The 23,425-nt window shown below is 45.1% G+C and overlaps 1 protein-coding gene across 17 annotated transcripts in view; it reads left to right on the forward strand.

Annotated features, from left to right (window-relative positions):
- LOC122454432 overlaps positions 1–23,425 on the forward strand; it is a 286,245-nt gene that overhangs the window by 41,793 nt on the left and 221,027 nt on the right. For 16 of the 17 annotated variants that reach the window (XR_006273394.1, XR_006273399.1, XR_006273389.1 and 13 more), the window contains one exon: positions 14,032–14,220. Coding sequence is in view for 2 of the 17 variants with exons in the window: in XM_043488918.1 (XP_043344853.1) it covers positions 14,032–14,220 (189 nt within the window). In the remaining 15 variants the exon portion in view is untranslated. Of the gene's footprint in view, positions 1–14,031; positions 14,221–16,706; positions 17,064–23,425 lie in introns of those variants that run through there. The other variant, XR_006273393.1, reaches the window with a different exon arrangement.

A 23,425-nucleotide genomic window follows, 5' to 3' on the forward strand; every position in this document is an offset into this window, starting at 1 on the left:
TTAGGTTGGGGTGGGCATGTGGCCCAGGATGGAATGAGGCAGTCTTCTTTCTCTGCCTAGATATGGAGAGTAAGCAGGTCCCTTTGTACAGGCTGCCATATGCCCCCATGAAGTTCAGAGTCAATGTGTGGAGGAAGGCTGAGCCCAGAGAGCCCGAGGAGTTCAGAGAGAGCCCTGATCATATCATACCTGCAGCCTATACCATCTCTTGACTCCCTGTTACAAGAGATAGTAGTGTGTCTTTTGATTGTTCAAATAAGTTTGTGTCAGGGTCAAGCTAGAGATTCTTTGTGGAAGAATTTTCTCCTCTAGGTAAGTGGGCATTTGCCGTGTAAAAACACTATTCCCTTTGTTGTTCCCAAGCTTACAGAGCATCCTTTAAGGAGTCAAGGCAGATCTGACAAGTTCAAGGCTAGGTTACTTTAAGGAAAAAAAAATTAGTCTAATGGAATCTTAGGAGCACTTCAGTGGAAAGTGAAATAAGACACGAATTTACCCGTATCTACCAGAAACTCCAAGCCCCTCCTTTGTGTGATTGATACCCTGTGAGAGGTAGCATGGCTCTGAGAGGCAGCATAGCATGGTGGGAAGAATCATTTAGAATCTAGACTCTGATCTGGGGCTGGATCCTGACTCCCCTACTAGCTAGCTGTCTACCTTTGGACAAGTCACTCAATCTCTGATTTATTATTTAACTGAGTGCTTCCAAAAGTCTCCTATGTGCTGAGCACCATTCTAGGTTCTTTTCATGGATTAGCTCACTTTATCTTTGTGCCCACAAAGTAGGTATGTTTTACTAATGGGGATATGGACTCAGAGAAGTGAATAACTCAAAATCACAGAGCAGAAAATGAGGATACTGAGATTTGGAGCCAGATACTGGGATGCTAGAGACATCTGGTCAACCCAAACCACCATATCATACTACCTCCAAGTTTCAAAGGAACAGGAGGAACTGGTTACACATAGGCAGGAAGATGAAGGAAGCTTTAATACCCATAGCTCCTTTCTTCTTTTATTTTTAACTCACTTCTACAGGCATCCCGAAGGCTATGAAGACTAGCTTTTCACTTTGTTTTACTGCATGGAACATTTGCTAGGGGCCTCCTCAGTCAAGTCTGTTAGGGATGCAGGAAGGGTTAGGAGCCAAGCTTCCTTACAGTTGCGCTTCCCTAATTCCACTACCACCACTAAGTAAGACCCACATGCACTTGACAATGGAGAACTCCCCTGAGAGTCTCCTGGCGAGACTGAGACCAAGCTCTTGCTTCAGAGGCTCTGGCTTCGCACACACCTCATGTGCCTGGTCATTTCCAACCACAGTCCTGCCCTCTGGCCCCAAGCTGACCATAACCTGCCAGCCCCACACCGCAGACCAGCAAACTAAGTCCCACACCTGCCAGGAAAGCTCTAAGCCATCCCCTCCAACTGGAAACAAGACCTAGAAATGCGCGACCCACTTGAACCCCACATCCTCATCCAGTTAATGAGATGGGTGATAGAGGGTCTGCCCACCTCACACTGTGTAAGAGTAAGGAGGTCATATATATGAAAATACTTTGTAGATGGTAAAGTGTTCTACAGATGTGATGGTCACATGATTAGTAGTAATGTGGCCATTTTGTACTCCTTCTCCTCATTTTAATGTGCAATGATAAATGGCGACAAAAAGGCCACCAGATCAGTGTGAGATAGTGGATAACGATGGTAAAGGCACAGACAGTGGGGTCCCCACAGCATCAGGCTTCTGATACTTACTAGCTGTGTGATGTTGGGAAATTCCTTATGCACTAAGGCTCAGCTTCTTGTGTAAATGGGGAGGTAATACCCATGTTATGGTTGTGATAATCCATTTGGATTTAAAGTGTTGTTAGGAACATCTGCTTTGCCTGAGCCATCACTGATCGCCCCCTTGTCCTGGAAGCAGCACCTTGATTTCCCTCGGCAGGGCCCCTACCTCACAGCCCCTTAATGTGGCTGGCCTTCCTTCTCCAGTCTGCACCAGAACCCGAGCTGTGCCTTAGCCTCTCTGCCGGAAACCTGCCTGACATGAAGGCAGGACACAGTTGGAGCTGATGAGGCTGTGGTTTGGTCTTGCTGTCGAGAACCCTGGAGCTGGTTTGATTTCTGCTGGAAAGCCTACTTCATCTACTTTCCCTCCAGTTCTGTGAGCTCCTCTGGAGCCTTCTGTTATCACCCATCTTTGGCCAGAGTGAATGTCTTTGCTAACCTGAGCATTCTAACTGATCCAAAAGCTTATTAGCACATGCATTTACCAGGTACACATACACATGTTGGAGAAGGAAATGGCAGCCCACTCCAGTGTTCTTGCCTAGAGAATCCCATGGACAGAGGAGCCTGGTGGGCTGCTGACAATGGCGTCGCACAGGGTCAGACACGACTGAAGCGACTTAGCAGCAGCAGCAGCATGACACGTTACAGACAATGGCTCTAGATTCAGTGACTGAATCACACATTCATGGGATGCTGGGGCCTACTTATTCCATGCTAGCATTTCCCACCCTCACCTTTCTTTCTTTCTTTTTATGATTGATGTCCTTTTTATTCCTCCCGTAAATGTTATTCTTCCTCCATCAAAGTCTAAGGCCCATAACCTACCTATTATGGGCCTCATGAGTGCTGCTCGTCAAATATTTCCAGTTCCACCTCTTCCAACACATGGCAGGATTGTATTTTCTGGGTCCCTTATGATCGGGTGGGACCTGGTTCCGGCAAATGAGTTGTGGGTGGAACTGATTTGTGCATTTAACCGCCAGTACCTGATGCCCCAGAGTTTTTATGCCCTCTTGAATGCCGACTGACCATATTTGAGATGGTCAGATGCTCTATCAGCCTGGGTACCCTTGTCAAACCCACAGTGGTCCACGAGCAAGAAATAAACTTGTGTTGTTAAAAGTCACTAGGATTTAGGGATTGTCTGTTACTGCAGCAAAACCTAGGCTAATCTGACTGATACATATACTCACTTTTCCTATCAGCTTTTTGCATGTTGGGAGCACTTAGGAAGTGATTTCTTAAGTTGCTTATTTTCTTCCTCATATTTACAACTACCATACTGGCACAAATACCATTGTGGGCCATGTTCAATGGCACAGAATTTGTTTAGAACAAGAGTAGGTAAGTCCAATCTTGTGTCCTTGCTTCTTACTCAGGGTCATGAGGGTGTACACCACACTTCAGGAAGTACCAAAGTGGGGTCGTGAGGAGGACAAGGTCCTTGAGTGTAGATGTGTATCCCATCACTCTAGGGAGGCCTCATTCAGCCAACATGTGCTGAGCTGGAACTCTGTGTTGGATGCTGTGCTAGGTGTAGGCAGGTGGGAAAAGGTGTGGATGAGAAAGCCAACAGTCTCAGCCCGGCACTCTTCTGGATGTGAGCCAAATGGCCTGGGAGTAGAAAGGCAGGAATGACGAAGCCCAGTTTTGGAGATTCAGGTGTACTTGAGTCCAGTCATTAAAGAGAGCAGGACTTACCCGGGTCCAAAATAGCTTGAGAGCAAAGCCAAGGGCACCAAGTGTGTTGGTGGGGAAAATTCTTGGCCCCTAGCTTCCCAGGCACATTGAACAGCAACCCCCCTGGAACTGTGGTGTTCAGAAAATCTATGCAGAAAAGTTGGTAGGTTAGCTGTCCCAGCACTTTGTTGTTGAGGGATGGGGATTTGGGCAGCTGAGGAAGCAAGTTTCCATCAAGTATTTAGAAAAGAGCAGGGACTGGATCTAACATGATGCCAAAACGAATGGGAACAGCTAAAACCAGACTTTCTCCTTGGTGCTTGAAGGCAATCCAACAGCCCCAGGAGTCAAGAGGGTGTTAGGTGGGGACTTGGGGGTGAAGACTATGTGAGATGAAAGGGCTTGGGCATTGCTGTGGTTTCAGTTTTCAGATGGAGTTGAGTGTGGGTAAGGCAACATTGAAGTTACTGTTTTAACAGAATGCTTCAGGAGACCAACAGATCATCAGAGTGAAAGTCTTCTGCCCAAAAGGGTTGTTGTTGTTCAGTCGCTAAGTTGTGTCCAACTGTTTGCTACCCCACGGACTGTAGCATGCCGGGCTTTTGCATCCTCCCGGAGTTTGCTTAAGTTCATGTCGATTGAGTTGGTGATGCTATCGAATGATCTCATCTCCTGCCACTCAAAAGGGAGAAGCCTCTAATTTTGGCAGATCCAGGACACCCCCTTCAGTAAACCAGAAAATAAATGCTTTTCTCCTACTATACGTAATAAACATGAAGCTTTTCAGTAAAATGATGAATGCCATTTAATGAATGCCTTTAATGATATGAATGCCATGAAAATGAGAATGTGCTCAACCTTGTCAGTAATCAGTAAAATGAAGAGCAATGATTTGTATTGGTGTTATCAGACTGAATTCCCAAGTTTGTGCAGGCTCTACTGAAGTATAAGCTACATTTTTTCCTGCTGGACTTAAACCTGGACGGATAGAGGGTGATGCTGTTACCATCTTGCCACCATCAAGGGAAAGCCTGTCTGAGAATGGAGCCACACCAGCGGAAGGAGACACTAGATGGAGGGGGGGGGGGAGAGAGATCGGGGCCTGACAATACCATTGCAGCCCAGGATCAAGCTACACCTGAGGCTGGTACTCCTCTGGACTTCGCAGTTAAGTGAGCTAAGTTTGAGACTGATTTTCTACCTCTGGCAAGAGTTCTAGCCAACAAAAGCATAGTAATAGGGGAGAAGAGGTTCATGATATTTGTCACTTACGAGTGTTTACGGCATGCTGTTATAAGCACTTTATGTGTATTACTTCATTTAATCGTCCCAACAAGCCCATGAGGTAGGGTACTGTTGTTGTTTTGGTTGTGTTGGGTTCTTTGTGGCGACATGTGGGCCTAGTTGCCCCTTGCAGCATGTGGGATCCTAGTTCCCTGACCAGGGATCGAACCCGTGTGCTCTGCATTGGAAGGCAGATTCCTAACCACTGGATCAGTGGGGAGGTCTCAAGGTAGGCCTCTCTTGTTGTCATTTTACAGACAAGGAAACTGAAGGGGCTGAAGGTTCAAGATCACACAGCCAGGTTTGGACCGAGCTAGTCTGGCCCCAGAGCTTGTACTCTTAACTGCTGTCTCATCAGAGCTCTTGCTGCTTTCTCTGCAGTTGATAAGGCTCGCTCTGCCTGAAGGTCTGTGTGCAGAGCCAGTGGGATCCTGGACATTCAGTCTACGAGGAAAACCCACATGGTGTTTTCAGATTCATTGTCTTTCTACATTTAGAAGCTGATGATGATTTTCCATTCTTCAGTAAAATGCTATGGGATTATTTTGGTAATCAAATGTTTGTTGTTGGGAATGAATAAATTGTTCTCATCACCAGATTTGGTCATCTCACTTTGAAGTTGCAGAAGCAGGGCGCCGGCTTGTTCACAGTGGCATTCACTTCCACTTTGTAACCTCATATAATATATGCTGACGGTCTTTCCCCATTTGTAGTCTCTGGGAAGATGTTATTTATGATTCCTGATGCTAGAGGAAAAAAATTAGGTCACTGCCTCACACATCTTCCTTTAACCATCCAAACACATGGTTCACTAGGCAGAGATGCATTTTCTGAAGACGAGAAAACTGGCTCTATTTTTTCCTCTTCTAGTCTAACTTTTCTAAACCAAGACTGCCGTGTTCTCAGTTGTTTGCAGATAGCATTTTGAAATGTCAAATGTGTTTCTTTTTCTTTTGTGAAGTAGGTGAGCTGCAGCCTCTGTTCAGTGGTAGCTTCATTATATTTTTTATAAAGTCCTAAAGTTCTTTAAAGGGCTTCCCAGGTGGCTCAGTGTAAAGAATCCACCTGCCAAGCAGGAGACACGGGTTCGATCCCTGGGTCACGAAGATCCCCTGGAGAAGGAAATGGCAGCCCACTCCAGCATTCTTGCCTGGGAAATCCCACGGACAGAGGAGCCTGGCTGGCTGCAGTCCATGGGGTTGCAAAGAGTCAGACGTGACTTAGCAACTAAGCGCAAAGCTGTTTAACCCCTGAAGCACTGACTCCCTGCACCTCATCTCCCTCTTGCCATTGGAGGACATCCAGGATGCCAGGTGGCCTGCTCCTCCCACTGGGGGCCATCCCCTAGATGCCCAGGGTTTGCACTGCACATTGCACACAGCGTGGGCAGACAGACCTGTGCATGTGAGCTGTTTGGAAAGCTCCATCTCAAACACTGATGTTTCGTGGTTGACACCTCATGAAGAGAGTCACGGGTCCACCTTGTTCCTGCCAAATTATATCAGTGTGGAGTTAAGCTTTTTTGTTTGTTTGTTTGTGTTTGGTTTGGGGGAAGTCATAGTCTTTTTGAAATAATATACTTTGTTGTTTTTTTACAAAATACACAGACCCCATGGAATGTGTTTTTTGCTCCTTATTGTACCCTAAAATTATGTGGAATTTTCATCTCTTGTGAATTAAAAAACCCCTGTTACATGAAGATCAATTGTTAAGCCCTTTTAGAGACCCATGCAACATTTATGCTCAAAATATTTTACATGGGGGATACTGATGGAGCATGTAGGTAGAGACTTTTGAGTTGGATAGAGGTCAAATCCAAGGGGTTTACTTAGTAGTTGTGAGACTTTGGGCAAAATACTCCATGTTTTTGAACCTCAGTTTCCCTCCTCCGTAAAATGAGGAAAATAATACCTCTGTGCAAGGGATGAGGAATGTAAGTATCTGAGGTGTTGTTGTTTAGTTGCTAAGTTGTGTCAGATTCTTTGCAACTCCATGGACTGTAGCCTGCCAGGCCCCTCTGTCCATGGGATTTCCCAGGCAAGAATACTGGAGTGGGTAGCTGTTTCCCTCTCCAAAGGATCTTTCCGACATGGGGATCAAACCCAGGTCTCCTGCATTGGCAGGCAGATTCTTTACCACTGAGCCACCAGGGAAGCCCATCTGAGACATAGGAAGCATTCATTAAGTGATAATTGCTTTTTTATTTTTTATTGACACATAATTAATTTACAGTATTGTGTTAGTTTCTGCCATACAGCAAAAAAATTCAGTCATACCTATGTATTAATTCCCTTTAAAAATATTCTTTTCCATTATGGTTTATCACAGGATGTTGAATATAGTTCCCTGTGCTATCCAGTAGGACTGTGTTGTTTATCCATCCTCTGTATAAATAGTTTGTATCTGCTAACCCCAAAGTCCCAGTCCTTCCCTCCCCCACCCTTCAGATAACTGACTTTATTATTACCCTCTCTTGTGGCTTTTCCCTTTACGTGCGATTCCCATAAGAACTCAAGTACCAACCATTGGCTTAAGATGGGGAAGCAGGGGTAGATGTAATGTGATGCCCGGGGATACACTGTGTCAGGCAAAACTTGATCAAAGTTAGGACTCAAACCCACACCAAGAACAAACAGATACTGGAAGCATTCATTTACTTTCAGAAAGATTCATCTTTAAACTATAAACTTCCTTCATTCATTCACAACTTCCAGTTTAGGCTGCTTTGGGGAATTTATTCCAGACAGTTTGGGATCTGTTCTCCAGGACCTTGTCCTAGACACGGAGGAGATGGGGCTTCTTTTGAAAAGTGAATTTAAGGTAGAAGTCAGGATGTAGCTAGTCCATTAGAGGAGTCAGAAGACAGAGGAGAGGTGGAGGGGAGAGGGGTGGGGAGCGGGACTGGGGAGGGGCAGCCTCGGAAAGCAAGGAATGTTCCCTTAAGGGGAAGGGGTACCGCCTAAGAGGAAGGCACATGTCAGGGTGGGGGAGGAGAGGAGAGAGGGACCCCCAGCTGCTAGATGAGGAAGGTCACGAGCAAATGGTTAAAATATCACTCACTTCTATTATATCATGAAAAAATGGCAGTGACCAGAGCTGCCTGGATTAGGAAAGAAGGCTGTAATTCCATCTTGGGGCTTCTGGTGAATTGAGCTTGTGGTTCTGTGGTTTATGATGTCACCAGAACCCCTGGCTGGAATTACAGCCTTTTAATTTACAACTTGGTAAGAGGGGAGGCCGAGGGTCCATCATCCCTGTTTGAAATATGGTGGGGACCCCAGGGTCAAGGTCCACCAGGGAATCCAGACTGACCCCTTCGCCCTTGGTGGGCAGGTGGTCTCGGTTAAGCCCCTTTTCCTGTTCTGTCCTCCGTTTTTCATCCATCTCCCCATCCCTCCCGCCTTGTTTCTGTGAGTTGCACAGCTTGATTTTTCCCATGATTTATTTTCTAAAAAACCCATGTTAGCTAGATTCCTCTGGCCTTCATGCTCATTAAGTTCACAGTTCAAACCTTTCTATCTCAAAACCCTCCCAAGAAAGACTCAAATGTGATATATTTGACTATTAAATACCCCTGCAGTGAGTTGGGGAGCTCATTTCTGTCTTTTCTTCTGCCCCCAGCCTCCCACTTCAGCATACATGCCCAGGTCTGAAAGTGATGGAGCGCGTGGTCCTGCTGGTCCAGTGGTGATGCTTTAAGAGTGACTGTTCATAGCCTCCTCAAACATGGTGCCATCTGGTACCCCAGTGTCTTTGGTTAACTTAGTTCCTCAGCCTCCATTTACTATTCTTCAACATTTAACAAAGGTTTTCTGAATATTTATTATGTGCCAAGAAGCCCTGGCCTCAGATCTGGGGATATAATGGAAAGCAAGATAGATATGGCTGCTATCCTCTGGAAGGCTCCTCCTGCCTGCTTGACATTATAATTTTGAAGTTGCAGAGATCTCAAAGTTATTACATCCCAGCCCTTATTTCCAAATCTATCCCTCCTTAAGGATTCCGTTTCAGTGTCCACCACTATCAAGCCAGAGATCTAGGAGTGTCTGATTTTTCTTTTTCCCTCATCCCCAATATCCAAGCTATTGGCTAGTCCTGTCCGTGGTACCTCTAGGATAGAACTCTTCTGGATCACTTTTCTCCATTTCACTGACATCATTTTACTCCATCAGCTCTTAATGATTGCAATAGCATCCCAATGGCATCTCCTGCTTCTTTATTATTCTAATTCAAGAGTTCTCAAAGTGGGGTCCCCAGACCAGCAGTAGCATCAGCTCCTCAGAACTTGTTAGCATTTCATATTCTTGGACCTCCCTCAGACATACTGAATCAGAGTCTCTGGGAGTGGGGCCCAGCAATCTTGAGTTTTACAAGCACCCCAGGTGATTTTGAGGCAAGCTTATGTTTCAGAACATCTTCAATCCATCCTCTGACCAGAACTCTGGTCCTCTGACTAGGACTTTTTTTTTTTTTTAATGCATTCTCTTCTTTTTAAAAATTTATTTTATTCAAGTATAGTTGATTTACAATGGTGTGTGAATTTCTACTGTACAGAGAAGTTATTCGATTATATATATATACATATATACACATTCTTTTTCATCCTCTTTTCCATTACGGTTTATCACAGGATACTGAATATAGTTTCCTGAGCTGTACAGTAGAATCTTGCTTTTTTATACCTTCTTTATGTTGTAATGGTTTGCTGATTCCAAACTCCCAATTCACCCCTCCCGACCCCCCTGACTTGGCAACCACTAGTCTGTTCTCTATATTTGTGAGTCTGTTTCATAGATAAGTTAATTCGTATCGTATTTTAGATTCCATCTGTAAGTGATATCATATGGCATTTGTCTTTCTCTTCCTGATTTACTTCACTTAGCATGGTCATCTCTAGGTCCATCCATGTTGCTGCAAATGGCATAACTTCATTCTTTTTAATGCCTGAGTAATATTCCATTATATATACATATACATTTATTTACCACATCTTCTTTATCCGTTCATCTGTCAATGAACATTTACATTGTTTCGATGTCACAGTTCACTGTTGTGAGCAGTGTTGCTATGAAGAGAGGAGTGCATGTATCTTTGAATTACAGCTTTCTTCAGATATGTGCCCTGGAGTGGGGTTGCTGGATCACATGGTAGTTCTATTTTTAGTTTTTGAGGAGCCTCCATACTGTTCTCCATAATGGCTGTACCGGTTTACATTCCCACCAACAGTGCAGGTGCGTGCAGGCAAGCTAAGTCACTTCAGTCGTGTCCGACTCTTTGCGACCCCATGGACTGTAGCCCGCCAGGCTCCTCTGTCCATGGGGTTCTCCAGGTGAGAATACTGCAGTGGGTTGCCATTTCCTCCTCCAGGGGATCGTCCTGACCCAGGGGTGGAACCCATGTCTCTTGCGTCTCCTGCTTTGGCAGGTGGTTCTTTACCACTAGCAGTGTAGGAGGGTTCCCTTTTCTCCACATCCTCTCCAGCGTTTATTGTTTTTAGACTTCTTAATGATGGCCATTCTGACTGGTGCAGAGTGGTACCTCTTGTAGTTTTGATTTGCATTTCTCTATGCCGTCTCTTATTTACTCACATCTTACAGATGAGGGAGCTGAGGCCTGATCTTAGAAGGTAAATTGGATTGTCTAACTTTCAAGCTGAATACCCTTCAGGAACTTCCCACTGCACTTAGAACAAACCCTGCATCATCTGACTCTGGCCTCTCTCCCCAGCCTCCCATGAGCGATGCTTTTCCTTGGACTCACTTGTTTTCAGACATTGTCATCTTTAAGTTCCAGGAACACACAACTTCCTTTCCAGCCTCAAGGCCTTTGCACATGCTGTTCCCTCTGCCTGGAACACTCACTCTCACTTTACATGAATAGCAGCGTCACCTCACTGTTCTTGCTCAGCAAAAATGTCACCTCCTTAGAAAGACCTCCCCTGGCTATCTTAAAATAGATTTCCCCAGTATTATCATTTCAGTCCTTCATTTCATCTCTTCACAGCACAGTTGGTGGCAACTTTATTCATTCTTTTTTTTTTTTTTTTTTTGGTGTCCTCAAATAGGAAGGCAGGAGCTGTGTCTTTTCACCATCAAATTCCTAGTACCTAAGCAGTTAGTCCTGGAAATATAGCATGGAATGAATGAATGAACATAGTGTAGGTTATTTTAGTTTTCTGACAACATCTTTAAGATCTCAGCTCAAATATGACCTTCTCTGCGGGGCCTTCCCTTGTTGCCCTAAAAGTGAAAGTCACTCAGTCGTGTGTGACTCTTTGCGACCCCATGGACTGTACAGTCCCTGGAATCCTCCAGGCCAGAATACTGGAATGGGTAGCCATTCCCTTCTCCAGGGAATCATCCCAAGCCAAGGATCGAACCCACGTCTCCCGCATTGCAGGCGGATTCTTTACCAGCCGAGCCACCAGGGAAGCCTTGTTGCCCTCGGCAGGATGAAACCTTTGTCCGCTCAGCACCCTGGTGGCAACATCGTGACACCCGGCTCTTCCCGAGGCGGGGAGGGGAGGCAGCGGGCTGGAAGAGTGTGGCCTTGGCCGCACAAAGGCCTGGGCCCACAGAGCAGCCCGTGGCACGTCCGGGCTGCTGCAGTTTCCCCTGAGTTTCCTCACCTGTGAGGCGGGGAGTTTCTCGTGAGGATGAGATAATGTGTCTGGCATAGGGCAGGTCCCTCCGAAGTGGTAGCTGTTAGGTTTTAGAATGAGTTATTCACATAACTCTCTTGCTCAAGAGCCTGGAGGCCCTTGGAAAGCTGGCCTGTGCCTGGTTACCTGTTCTGGTTAGGGAGGAGAGATGGTGAGTCCCCCTGCACGCCCTCCACATGCGTGTCCAGGGCATGGTTTTGCTGACTAGTTGGCCAGAGGACAGTGAGAAGGTGGTCTCTGTGGGTGAGCCTGGCCTACAAGTTCCAGGGAACAGGAACAGAACTGGTCTGAAAAGCAAGCGGATATTTTTACTGATGCCCCCGTCCCATGAACGGCACAAACGGGTGAGCCAGGGACACAAGAAAAATCATGGGATCATAGCTCAAGCTGAGTATCCTGTTGCCCAGAGACGCCATCGAGTTGTTTTGCAGCACTGCTTGGAAAGGACTGGTTGGGTGTTTTTCAACCTGAATCCTCTTCCTTCCAGCGTTGGTCCTCTGTTGCATGGGTGACAGGGACTGCAGGACACACCAGATTCCTGGGAAGTGCATCGAAGGTCATTGCCTGACCCTCACTTGGTCATAAGTGAAGTCTACTCTTTTCTGAGACTCTTGGTGTCAGTAGATGCTGGGGCTGCCTGTCCAGTCCACCCTCTTCCATGGAGCTTCTCAAACTGCTCCACCCACTGCGGACCTTCCCCCAGGCCTATGAGCAGGAGACTCCCCTCTAAGCGAAGCAGTGTCCACCATCTCATACTGTGTTCTGTCTCAGGGACTCGGGGTCCTGGCTTCCTCTGGAGGCGCAGGACGTTGCCACCGGTCAGCTTCCTGAGCACTTCTGGGAGCAGCCCACACCAGGGGAGCTTCTACTCCAAGGCCTTCCTTAGTATATATCAGTATTTCCCGCACTTGAGGCACTTGGGTCTCACCTTCACGATTTTTGCTGTAGTATGTTTGCAACTACAGTTGTCCTTTGGTGTCTGAGGGAGGTGGGGGCCAGGACCCCCACAGATACCAAAATCCAAGAATGCTCAAGTCTTTTATTTTGATAAAATGGCATAGTACACTTGGCCCTCTGTATCCATGGGGTCTACCTCTGTGTATTCATCCAGTCTATCCCCGGCTGGTTGACTTCTTAGATGCAGAACCCGTGGATGCTGAGGGTCGACTATACTTACATTGTTGTCTCATATTTTTCTTTGAACCTACTCACTTTTTCATATCAATAGATTTATTTAAAAAGGAAAATTTATACCACTCTCTGCTTTATTTCAACTGCCGGTGTCAACTGCCATGAAATGATACAAATGATACAAAACAAAACAAAATCACTTTAGGTGTTTCCACTAGATCTACCCAAGATTTGAACTTGAGGCCTTCTTTCTCTTTGTTGAAAGACAGAAGAGCAAGTTTAGAGATGTGTTAAATTGTGACTTTTTCCTCGAAAATAACCAGGAAGTTTGAAAGAGAGTTGAGAACAAATGATTGATTTGAATGAATGGTCTTAAGGCTATGTCTGAGTACCACCTAAACCATAAAGGTATGATGACTAAAGCTACTTTATACAGTACTTCAATGTTTCTGAGAGACTGAATTTTAAATGTTCTCAGCACAGAAGAGAATTGTTAATTATGTGACGTGATCAAGTTGTTACCTAAAACTCTGGTGATAATCATATAAATGTATGAAATCAACACATCGTATACCTTTAACTTACCAGTCATAAGCAAGTTTATCTCAAAAGCTAACTAATACACAGTGAAGGCACAAAGTGTTTTACCGAGATTCACTTACCTATCTTTACAATAATCTTATGATGTTGGGTTCTGATTATCCCCTTTCACAGTTTAGGATGTCAAGGCATCAGGAGGTTAACTTGCCCACGTTCACGCAGCTGTTGAGCGGTGGAGGCCGAATTTGAACCTAGCCGCCTGGTTCGGAATGCCTTCATCTCAAAGGCTGCTTTCAGAAGGCTCTTGGAGATCCCCATTCATCTTAACACTTTGGGGATGCTGGCCATGTGAAGGGCTGCAGAGAGTAAGGCCCGACCGCCTCATCCCTGGGTGTGGTGGGTCTGCCACAGACAGAGCTAAGTAACCCATCGACCAAGCTGCTTCCTCTTAGGGCCTGGAGCTATAGTCATCATTGTGGCAGTGGCGTTTCTGTCTTTAGCTCTGTTCTCTTCCTTGAGTGCCTGTGGGGGACTGGGGACGTGGACACAGATATGTCCCTTGCTTTCCAGGCACTCCCAGTGGTCCAGTGGGGGCATGAGGCTGGACTCTGAAAGACCTGCATGATGGAGTGCTACTCTGGAGTGGGGCACGACGGGGTGGGCTGGGCTGCAGGCACCTCACTCAGGTTGGGAGAGGTCGGTGGGGGTTAGAGAGCACCTCCTGGAATGAGGAAGGAAAGAAGGGAGGTGCAGAGCCGGGGGGAAGCAGGAGAGAAGACACAGGGCGGAGCAGCTGGCTGTGGGCAGGGCAGCATGCTTCTCAGCTCCCTTGGAAAGCCCGGGCAAGTCTGGGTTCCCCAGACTTGCTTGCTTGGAAAGCCCTGGGCCGCCCTGCGGGGAAGAACCTGAGCTGACGCTCCTTTGTTTTTGCTCTTTCCAAGGGACACGGATTTGCAACGTGTGCTCAGCAGCCAGTGACAGCCTCCCATTCAAAGAGAGAAATGGACGCTTTGGTGCCCGGCCATTCTGCCAGAGAACCGAAGGTCGCTGCAGTTTGATTTTTACAGACTCTGTACCACTCTTGCACTCCGAGGTGCAAGCTTGGCCAGCACAGCGAGGTCATTTTTGGGGTGAGTTTGTTTATTTTAAACCCCGTACTGCCAGTTGGGTCAGATTTTTACATGATGATTTTGTGTTCTGCATATAAGGAAGTACTACTGCTTGTTGACCTCTGTGAATATGCCCAAAACATCTTGCTCCAGAATAAACTCGTGCTTTGCTGATGAAATGAAACATACTGGGGCCACACTCAGAATAGAATGTCCTTGGCCTGGTGATCCCTTGTGAGCTGCTGACAAGAGCTGGAGAGCGGGCACTGCCATGCTCTGTACTTGGAGCTCCTGACTGAGGGCAAGAGCCTTCAGAACATGAAGCCGAAAGGCTGTGCTGAGGGACAGGCTGTGGGGGCATGCTCAGGCTCCCTGGACTATTTAAAGCGAGTACACACTCTTGTTCAGCATTTGAGAAGTGGCGGTGGAGGACCAGTTCGGCCCAGGAGGGGAGGAAAAACAGTCACAACTCAGACCTTCTACCCAGAGCAGTTTAGGTTGTATCTACGTGGAAAATGGAAGTTGTTTGAAAATCTGCTCAGGACACACAGGCGGGCTGACCGTCACTGGTGAACTGTGTGGCCCAAGTATCCTTTTCATGTGGAATGTGGCGGTTAAGCTGTCAGGGGAGCTTTCAGGTCACTTTCAGATTTTAAGTCCAAGTAAAGGAGAGGTAGGGGCTTCCCAAGTGGTGCTAGTAGTAAAGAACCTGCCTGCCAGTGGAGGGGATGTAAGAGATGGGAGTTTGATCTCTGCTTTGGGAAGATCCCCTGGAGGAGGGCATGGCAACCCACTTCAGTATTCTTGCCTGGAGAAACTCATGGACAGAGGAGCCTAGCAGGCTATAGTGCATGGCGTTGCCAAGAGTTGGACATAACTTGCTGAGATTATTTTGCTCAGTGTATTGAGCCATGTTCTTCAGCTGCAAGTAATAGAAACTCTCTGGAAATTTGTTGGCAGGATGTTGGGGGCAGTCATGTTGTAGGAACCGTGATGGTGGAAGGATACAAGTGCCACTTGGAGATGCAGAACAATAGGGTTTATTCAGCACCAGTGCGGGTGCAGCGGAGTTGCCTCCAGAGGCTGAGTGCCCACGCTTTGTTCTGGGTATCTTTTATACACCACAAACTTCCAAGTCTTTAGGGTTTTCCCACTCAAACAGCTCAGATTCTTCCCCTCCCCAGACAGCCCAAGTTCCCACCAAGCAATCAAGATCACAGAAGCGAAAGTGGGGAATGATGAGCCGCAGCTGTTAAAGCAAGATAACAGAAGCGGAAAGCAAAAGGTTGTTACTCTGATTGGGGTCTTTGATCTTACTCCCATCTCAGAGGATTGGAAGAAAAGCTGAATTTCTGCAAAGGAGGGGACCCAGGACAACTCTGGGGACCTGGGTGCTTGCTTAGTCACTCAGTTGTGTCTGACTCTTTGCAACCCCATGGACTGCAGCCTGCAAGGCTGCTCTGTCCATGGGGATTCCTCAGGCAAGAATACTGGAGTGGGTTGCCATGCCCTCCTCCAGGGGATCTTCCCAACCCAGGCATCGAACCTAGGTCTCCCACATAGCAGGCAGATTCTTAACCATCTGAGCCACCAGGGAAGCCTGGGGACCTGGGTAACATCACTTAAATGCTGTCTCTGGAGCCTTACCGACATGTCCATCAAAGCCTAACCTTTTTTTGGCCTTGTATCACCCTATTCTGGGCTTCTGCAATGGCTCGTAATGGCTCGTCGGGTAAAGAATCCACCTACAATGCAGGAGACACAGGAAATGCAGGTTTGATCCCTCGGTCAGGAAGATGCCCTGGAGAAGGAAATGGCAACCTACTCCAGTATTCTTGCCTGGAGAATTCCATAGACAGAGGAGCCTGGCAGACTACAGTTCATGCAGTTGCAAAGAGTCAGACGTGAAAGAGGGCATGAGGGCATGCCCTATTTTAGCTTTGAAATTTCTGGGTGCCCTGGGGTCTGACTGACTGTATCTTGGGTGCAGTGCCCACTCGTTGTGCGATGGAGCACAGGGCCTGGACTAACAGGCCCATCAAGGCATGCAGTGTTGGGTGGGGGTAGGGAGAAAAGGGGAAGAACAGCTCTCCAAAAGAAAGATGTGTTATCCGAAAAGGGGGGCATAAATGCTACATGGCCTAATGTGACAGATTTCTCTTACTCGGAAATAGTAAATAAAAAGGTGACACTTGGGACTGTCACATTGCCTGTTTGTTGAGGTCATAATGAGCATGAGTATGACTTTTGGCCTTCCTAGCCCCATCCTATGGAACATTTGCTTAACTATTCCAGTTGGCTGGTGTAGGGACAAGCGTTTCCATGTGTGGTCCATGACTTGACTGTAGTGCAAAATCCTGGCTATTTCAGTCATTTGTCCTATCTGCTGTTTGGGTAGAGTGGAATGAACAAGATTAAGTGAAGCCGTAAGGACTGGAATGATGATACTGGGGTTTGTCTTTTCAGTTTGGGAGTCATAAATATAACCATCTTTTTTTTTTGGTCAGGGTTCTTTGCACATGTTTCTTGGACCAGCGGAGCAAAGGAACAGGAGAAATACGAGGGACATTGACAGTGAACCTTAAAAATGTCTTGGTTAATTCTTTTTTTTTTTTTGGGTTAATTCTTAACTTAGTTAACTCCTTTGCCCTCTTGGGTTAGGTAGGCAAGTTATATTGTTAAATTTCCACGAAGTAGTATTCTTACTATGCACTGACAGTGGAGAAACAACTCTAAGCAGTATTTTCCAAAGCATATTTTCATTTCAGTTCAGTCGCTCAGTCATGTCTGACTCTTTGCAACCCCGTGAACTGCAGCACGCAGTCTTCCCTGTGCATCACCAACTCCTGGAGCTTGCTCAAACTCCTGTCCATCGAGTTGGTGATGCCATCCAACCATCTCATCCTCTGTCGTCGTCTTCTCCTCCCGCCTTCAATCTTGCCCAGCATCAGGGTCTTTTCCAATGAGTCAGTTCTTCGCATCAGGTGGCCAATGTATTGGAGTTTCCGCTTCAGCATCAGTCCTTCCAATGAACACCCAGGACTGATCTCCTTTAGGGTGGACTGGTTGGATCTCCTTGCAGTCCAAGGGACTCTCAAGAGTCTTCTCCAACACCACAGTTCAGAAGCATCAATTCTTCGGCACTCAGCTTTCTTTATAGTCCAACTCTCACATCCATACATGACTACTGGAAAGACCATAGCTTTGACTAGACGGACCTTTGTTGGCCAAGTAATGTCTCTGCTTTACATGCTGTCTGGGTTGGTTATAACTTTTCTTTCAAGGAGCAAGCATCTTTTAATTTCATGGCTGCAATCACCATCTGCAGTGATTTTGGAGCCCCCCAAAATAAAGTCTGTCACTGTTTCCATTGTTTCCCCATCTATTTGCCATGAAGTGATGGGACTGGATGCCATGATCTTAGTTTTATGAATATTGAGTGTTAAGCCAACTTTTTCACTCTCCTCTTTCACTTTCATCAAGAGGCTATTTACTTCTTCTTCGCTTCCTGCCATAAGGGTGGTGTCATCTGCATATCTGAGGTTATTGATATTTCTCCTGGCAATCTTGATTCCAGCTTGTGCTTCATCCAGCCCAGCGTTTCTCATGACGTACTCTGCATATACTTTAAATAAGCAGGGTAACAGTATACAGCTTTGATGTATTCCTTTCCCAATTTGGAACCAGTCTGCTGTTCCATGTTGGGTTCTAACTGTTGCTTCTTGATCTGCATACAGATTTCTCAGGAGGCAGGTCAAGTGGTCTGTTATTCCCATCTTTTTGAGAATTTTCCAAGTTTGTTGTGATCCATACAGTCAAAGGCTTTGGCTTAGTCAGTAAAGCAGAAATAGATGTTTTTCTGGAACTCTCTTGCTTTTTTGATCCAACAGATGTTGGCAATTTGATCTCTAGTTCCTCTGGCTTTTCTAAATCCAACTTGAACATCTGGAAGTTCCCGGTTCACGTATTGCTGAAGCCTGACTTGGAGAATTTTGAACATTACTTTACTAGTGTGTGAGATGTGTGCCATTGTGTGGTAGTTTGAACATTCTTTGGCATTGCCCTTCTTTGGGATTGGAGTGAAAACTGAATTTTTCCAGTCCTGTGGCCACTGCTGAGTTTTCCAAATTTGCTGGCATATTGAGTGCAGCACTTTCCCAGCATCGTCTTTTAGGATTTGAAATAGCTCAGCTGGAATTCCATCACCTTCACTAGCTTTGTTCATAGTTCCTAAGGCCCACTTGACTTTCCATTCCAGCAACTCCGTTGCTCTGGAACATATGAGGCTCAGGGTAAGTGATCACACCATCATGGTTATCTGGGTCATGAAGATCTTTTTTGTATAGCTCTTCTGTGTATTCTTGCCACCTCTTCTTAATATCTTCTGCTTCTGTTAGGTCCATACCATTTCTGTCCTTTATTATGCCCATCTTTGCATGAAATGTTCCATTGGTACCTCCAATTTTCTTGAAGAGATCTCTAGTCTTTCCCATTCTGTTGTTTTATTTTTTTGCATTGATCACTGAGGAGGGCTTTCTCATCTCTCCTTGTTACTCTTTGGAACTCTGCATTCAAATGGGTGTGTCTTTCCTTTTCTCCTTTGCCTTTAGCCTCTCTTCTTTTTTCAGCTATTTGTAGACAACCATTTTCAGACAACCATTTTGCCTCTTTGCATTTCTTTTTCTTGGGGGTGGTCTTGATCACTGCCTCCTGTACAAAGTCATGAACCTCCATCCATAGTTCTTCAGGCACTCTGTCTGTCAGATCTAATCCCTTGAATCTCTTTGTCATTTCCACTGTATGATCATAAGGGATTTGACTTAGGTCATACCTGAATGGTCTAGTGGTTTTCCCTACTTTCTTCAATTTAAGTCTGAATTTGGCAATAAGGAGTTCATGATCTGAGCCACAGTCAGCTCCAGCTCAGCTGACTGATGTGAGCCACAGTCAGAAAGAATATTTTATGGGATCTAAACACTGAGATCCTTTAAAAAAAGGGGGAGGGGGGTTCAAATATGCTTGTAATGTAATGCAAATTACATTGTTGGATATTCATGGAACATATTAGCATATAAAAGGAGGTGATAAGTCCTGCAGTAAATAGCCCATTTAGTTTTATCTAATTTGGCATTTCTTCAACATTTTTGACCACAGAATATTTAAAAATAATACCTGTTACTGAATACCTGTTACACCTCTGGTTTGGAGGAGTGTTCACTGCTCTTTCACCTCTGTTGCTCTGGAACATATGAGGTCACTGGTCATGTCTTCATCTTCTTGGCACTTACAGATTTCTACACAGTGACTTCAGAAGTCGTGTTTCCTACATTTGATAATTGTAAACCTGAAGCCTTAGCATACTTCCATGTTGCTCCAGATGTGTGGCGCTAGGGTTTATTTACCCTGCCACCAAGTGCTTGTCAGGTGCCAATGTACAGAGTGAAGCACATTTGGGAGTAGAGAATGAATAAGGGGATGAATCCTTCTTTAAAGAGCCACTGGGCTCACAGGGGAAGAGGACAAGCAAGCAGATCACTAAGAAAGGTAGAATAAGTAACAACAAACAGATGCTCAGTGCCAGCCCCAGGATGGGCTTGGCATTCTAATGTGCATGCTAAGGACACATGCATTAAGTATGTTGTACGTAAAGCCCAGTCACTCTGCTCTAGAAGCATTCTTTCCTCTTGAATAGGTGAGGGAACAGAGGTTCCTGGAGGGCTGTCTCTTGCTTAATCTTGCACTATTGGTGAGTGATGGAGGGAAGGGTTCAAACTAGTTCTGTTTGATTCTGAAGTCTTTCCAGACACTCCATGCTGTTGCCATTTCCTGACCAGATTTCTCAAACTCCAAAGCTGGAGGTTTTCTGAGACTGTTGTATGTGCTAGTGGGCCCAAACATTTAAATGAGAACTGTCTCGGAAAACTTGAGCCATGATCCTTGTCAACAGTGAGAATTGAGAACAAGGCAACTTTAGCCTTTAAAAAAAAAAAAGTTATTTCTTAGAACTGGTCATAACCCAGCAATCCCACTCCTGGGCATACACACTGAGGAAACCAGATCTGAAAGAGACACGTGTACCCCAGTGTTCATCGCAGCACTGTTTATAATAGCCAGGACATGGAAGCAACCTAGATGTCCATCAGCAGACGAATGGATAAGGAAGCTATGGTACATATACACCATGGAATGTTACTCAGCCATTAAAAAGAACTCATTTGAATCAGTTCTAATGAGATGGATGAAACTGGAGCCCATTATACAGAGTGAAGTAAGTCAGAAAGATAAAGACCAATACAGTATACTGATGCATATATATGGAATTTAAAAAGATGGTAACGATAACCCTATATGCAAAACAGAAAAAGAGACACAGATGTACAGAACAGACTTTTGGACTCTGTGGGAGAAGGCGAGGGTGGGATGTTTCGAGAGAACAGCATCAAAACATGTATATTATCTATGGTGAAACAGATCACCAGCCTAGGTTGGATGCATGAGACAAGTGCTCGGGGCTGGTGCACTGGGAAGACCCAGAGGAATCGGGTGGAGAGGGAGGTGGGAGGGGGGGATCGGGATGGGGAACACATGTAAATCCATGGCTGATTCATGTCAATGTATGGCAAAAACCACTACAGTATTGTAAAGTAATTAGCCTCCAACTAATAAAAATAAATGGAAAAAAAAATAAAAATAAATTTTAACAAAAAGATTTTAAAAAGTTATTTCTAATTGCATAAGCAATTCATAAATGAAAGTGAAAAGTCACTCAGTTGTGTCTGACTCTTTGTGACCCCATGGACTATACAGTTCATGAAATTCTCCAGGCCAGAAAACTGGAGTGGGTAGCCTTTCCCTTCTCCACGGGATCTTCCTGACCCAGGAATTGAACTGGGGTCTCCTGCATTGCAGGTGGATTCTTTAGCAGCTGAGCCACAGGCAAGCCCAAGAATATTGGAGTAGGTAGGCTATCCCTTCTCCAGCGGATCATTCTGATTCAGGATTCGAACTGGAGTCTCCTGCACTGGAGGCAGATTCTTTACCAACTGAGCTATCAGGGAAGCCCAATTCATAAACAAATTCTCTTAAAAAGTAAAGATATTGCAGATGAGCTATTCTTTATTTTATTGATTGACTTATTTGGCTGTGCCCTGTCTTCATTGTGGCGGCCTGTGGGATCTCGTTCTCTGGCTAGCGATTGAACCTGGGCCCTCTGCTTTGGGAGTGCAGAGTCTTAGCCCCTGGGCCTACCAGGGAAGTCCCCAGGTGAGCTGTTCTACAAGAGCTACCCTGGTCTCCTAGTCTCTTCCCCAAAGGTAAACTACTTAATCAATTTGGTAGGTATTTCTCCAGACCTTTCTTTATGAATTACTTATGTACAAATGGATATAATTTGGGAACTTATCACACTGAGTGAGTTATCTTGCAAATTTTCTTTTTTCACTCAGCAGTATATTTGGAGCTCTATGCTAGTACATATAGCTACATAATTTTTTTCCAAACTTTTTAGTCTGAAACAACAACTTCTTTTTAAACACAAAAGTTACAAGAATAATAGTTCAAAGAATCTTCAGATAACCTTTCTCCACATTTAATATTTGTTATATATGTGTGTATATACATGTATGTATATACACACATTATATATATAATGTAATCTTTGTTGTTCAGTAGCTATGTTGAGTCCAACTCTTTGCAACCACATGGACTGCAGCACACCAGGCTTCCCTATCCTTCAGTGTCTCCTGGAGTTTGCTCAAACTCATGTCCATTGAAATGTAACCTTATTATACAGATAAAATGTAATTTTCTTTTTGAATCATCTGAAAGTAGTGTACATCATGTCCCCGCTCTCGTAAATTCTTCACTGTATAAAAGTAAAGATATTCTCTTAAATAGGCATAGCAGTTATCAGCTCCTCTAAATATGGTATTGACTTGCTAATTTGATCTAGTCTACCATCTGTATTCCATTTTTGTCAATTAATTGATTAATGTCCTTTGTAGGATTTTCCCCTCCAATCTAGGATCAAATATTGCCTTTAGTTGTCATGACTTTTTTGTTCTATTAATATGGACCATTTTTTTACAGTCTTTCTTTGTACTTTATGATGGTGACACTTCTAAAAAATATTTATTTATTTGGCTGCATCAGGTCATAGTTTCATCATGTGGGATCTAGTTCTCTAGCTCGGGATCGAACCCAGGGCCCCTGCATTGGAAGCATGGAGTCTTAACTGCTGGACCACCAGGGAAGTCCAAATATGGACACTTTTGAAGAATACAGTCACTTTTTATAAAATGAACTGTTTCTTATTTTGGGTTTTCTATTGTTTTCTCATGATTAGGTTGATGATTAGGTTCAAGTTAGGCATTTTCAGCCAGAAAATATAGGGGACAGGGGACCACATATGCACAATCACAGTACTCATTTGCCCCTTGTTGGTGATGCTAATTTTGATCACCTGGACAAGATGTGGTCTGCGTTGTCCACTGTAAAGCTATTATGCTTTTTCCCTCGCAACTAATATGTGGTCTTTTGAAGGCACTTAAGATCATGCACATAGCCTGCTCCTTGTCAACATTTCCTCCCAGATTTAGCATCCTTTGATGATTCTTATCTGAGCCAATCTCTGTTGAGATGGTTGCAAAATGATGATTTGCTAGCTGTAACGATCCTTCCCCATATACCAGGGGACTTCTCATTCTCTGGTAAGCTAGGACACTCCCTTCTCCCTTGTTGTTTATTTATCTGTTTATTATTGACTCACAGGTTTGGCCAGTAGAAGCCCTTTCCTGTGTCTTTGTGACACACACCTTTTTTTGGAATATTTCATTACTTTCTGGCATTACAAAATGTTCCAGGCTCATCTTGTACCTACCCTGTCCATCCCTGGAATCATTTCTCCGAGGACCTCTGGCTTCTTTTAGTAGGGATGGTGTCATAGCGCAAGATCTGCTCTCTGGCATGTTCGCCGCTTCTTGGCCCCCTTGCCTCTCTCTAGTGGAGTCTTTTCAACTGCTGCCTGCTGGCTTGTAGGATGGCTGTGCCATGGTCTATTGCTTGCTCTGGTAATGCATGTTCAGATTGCTTCCAGTGTGGCCCTATTTACCTCAGAAAGCATTCTTTTGCATGCTTTTTGCTGGTGTATGGAAGTAGTCTCTCTCCAAAGGTGGGTGATGGGAAGTGAAAGTGCTTGTTCATAAGGTGTGCATGTTTAAAATGTTAC

The sequence above is a fragment of the Cervus canadensis genome, chromosome 16 (assembly GCF_019320065.1).
Source record: "Cervus canadensis isolate Bull #8, Minnesota chromosome 16, ASM1932006v1, whole genome shotgun sequence".
Lineage (NCBI taxonomy): Eukaryota > Metazoa > Chordata > Mammalia > Artiodactyla > Cervidae > Cervus > Cervus canadensis.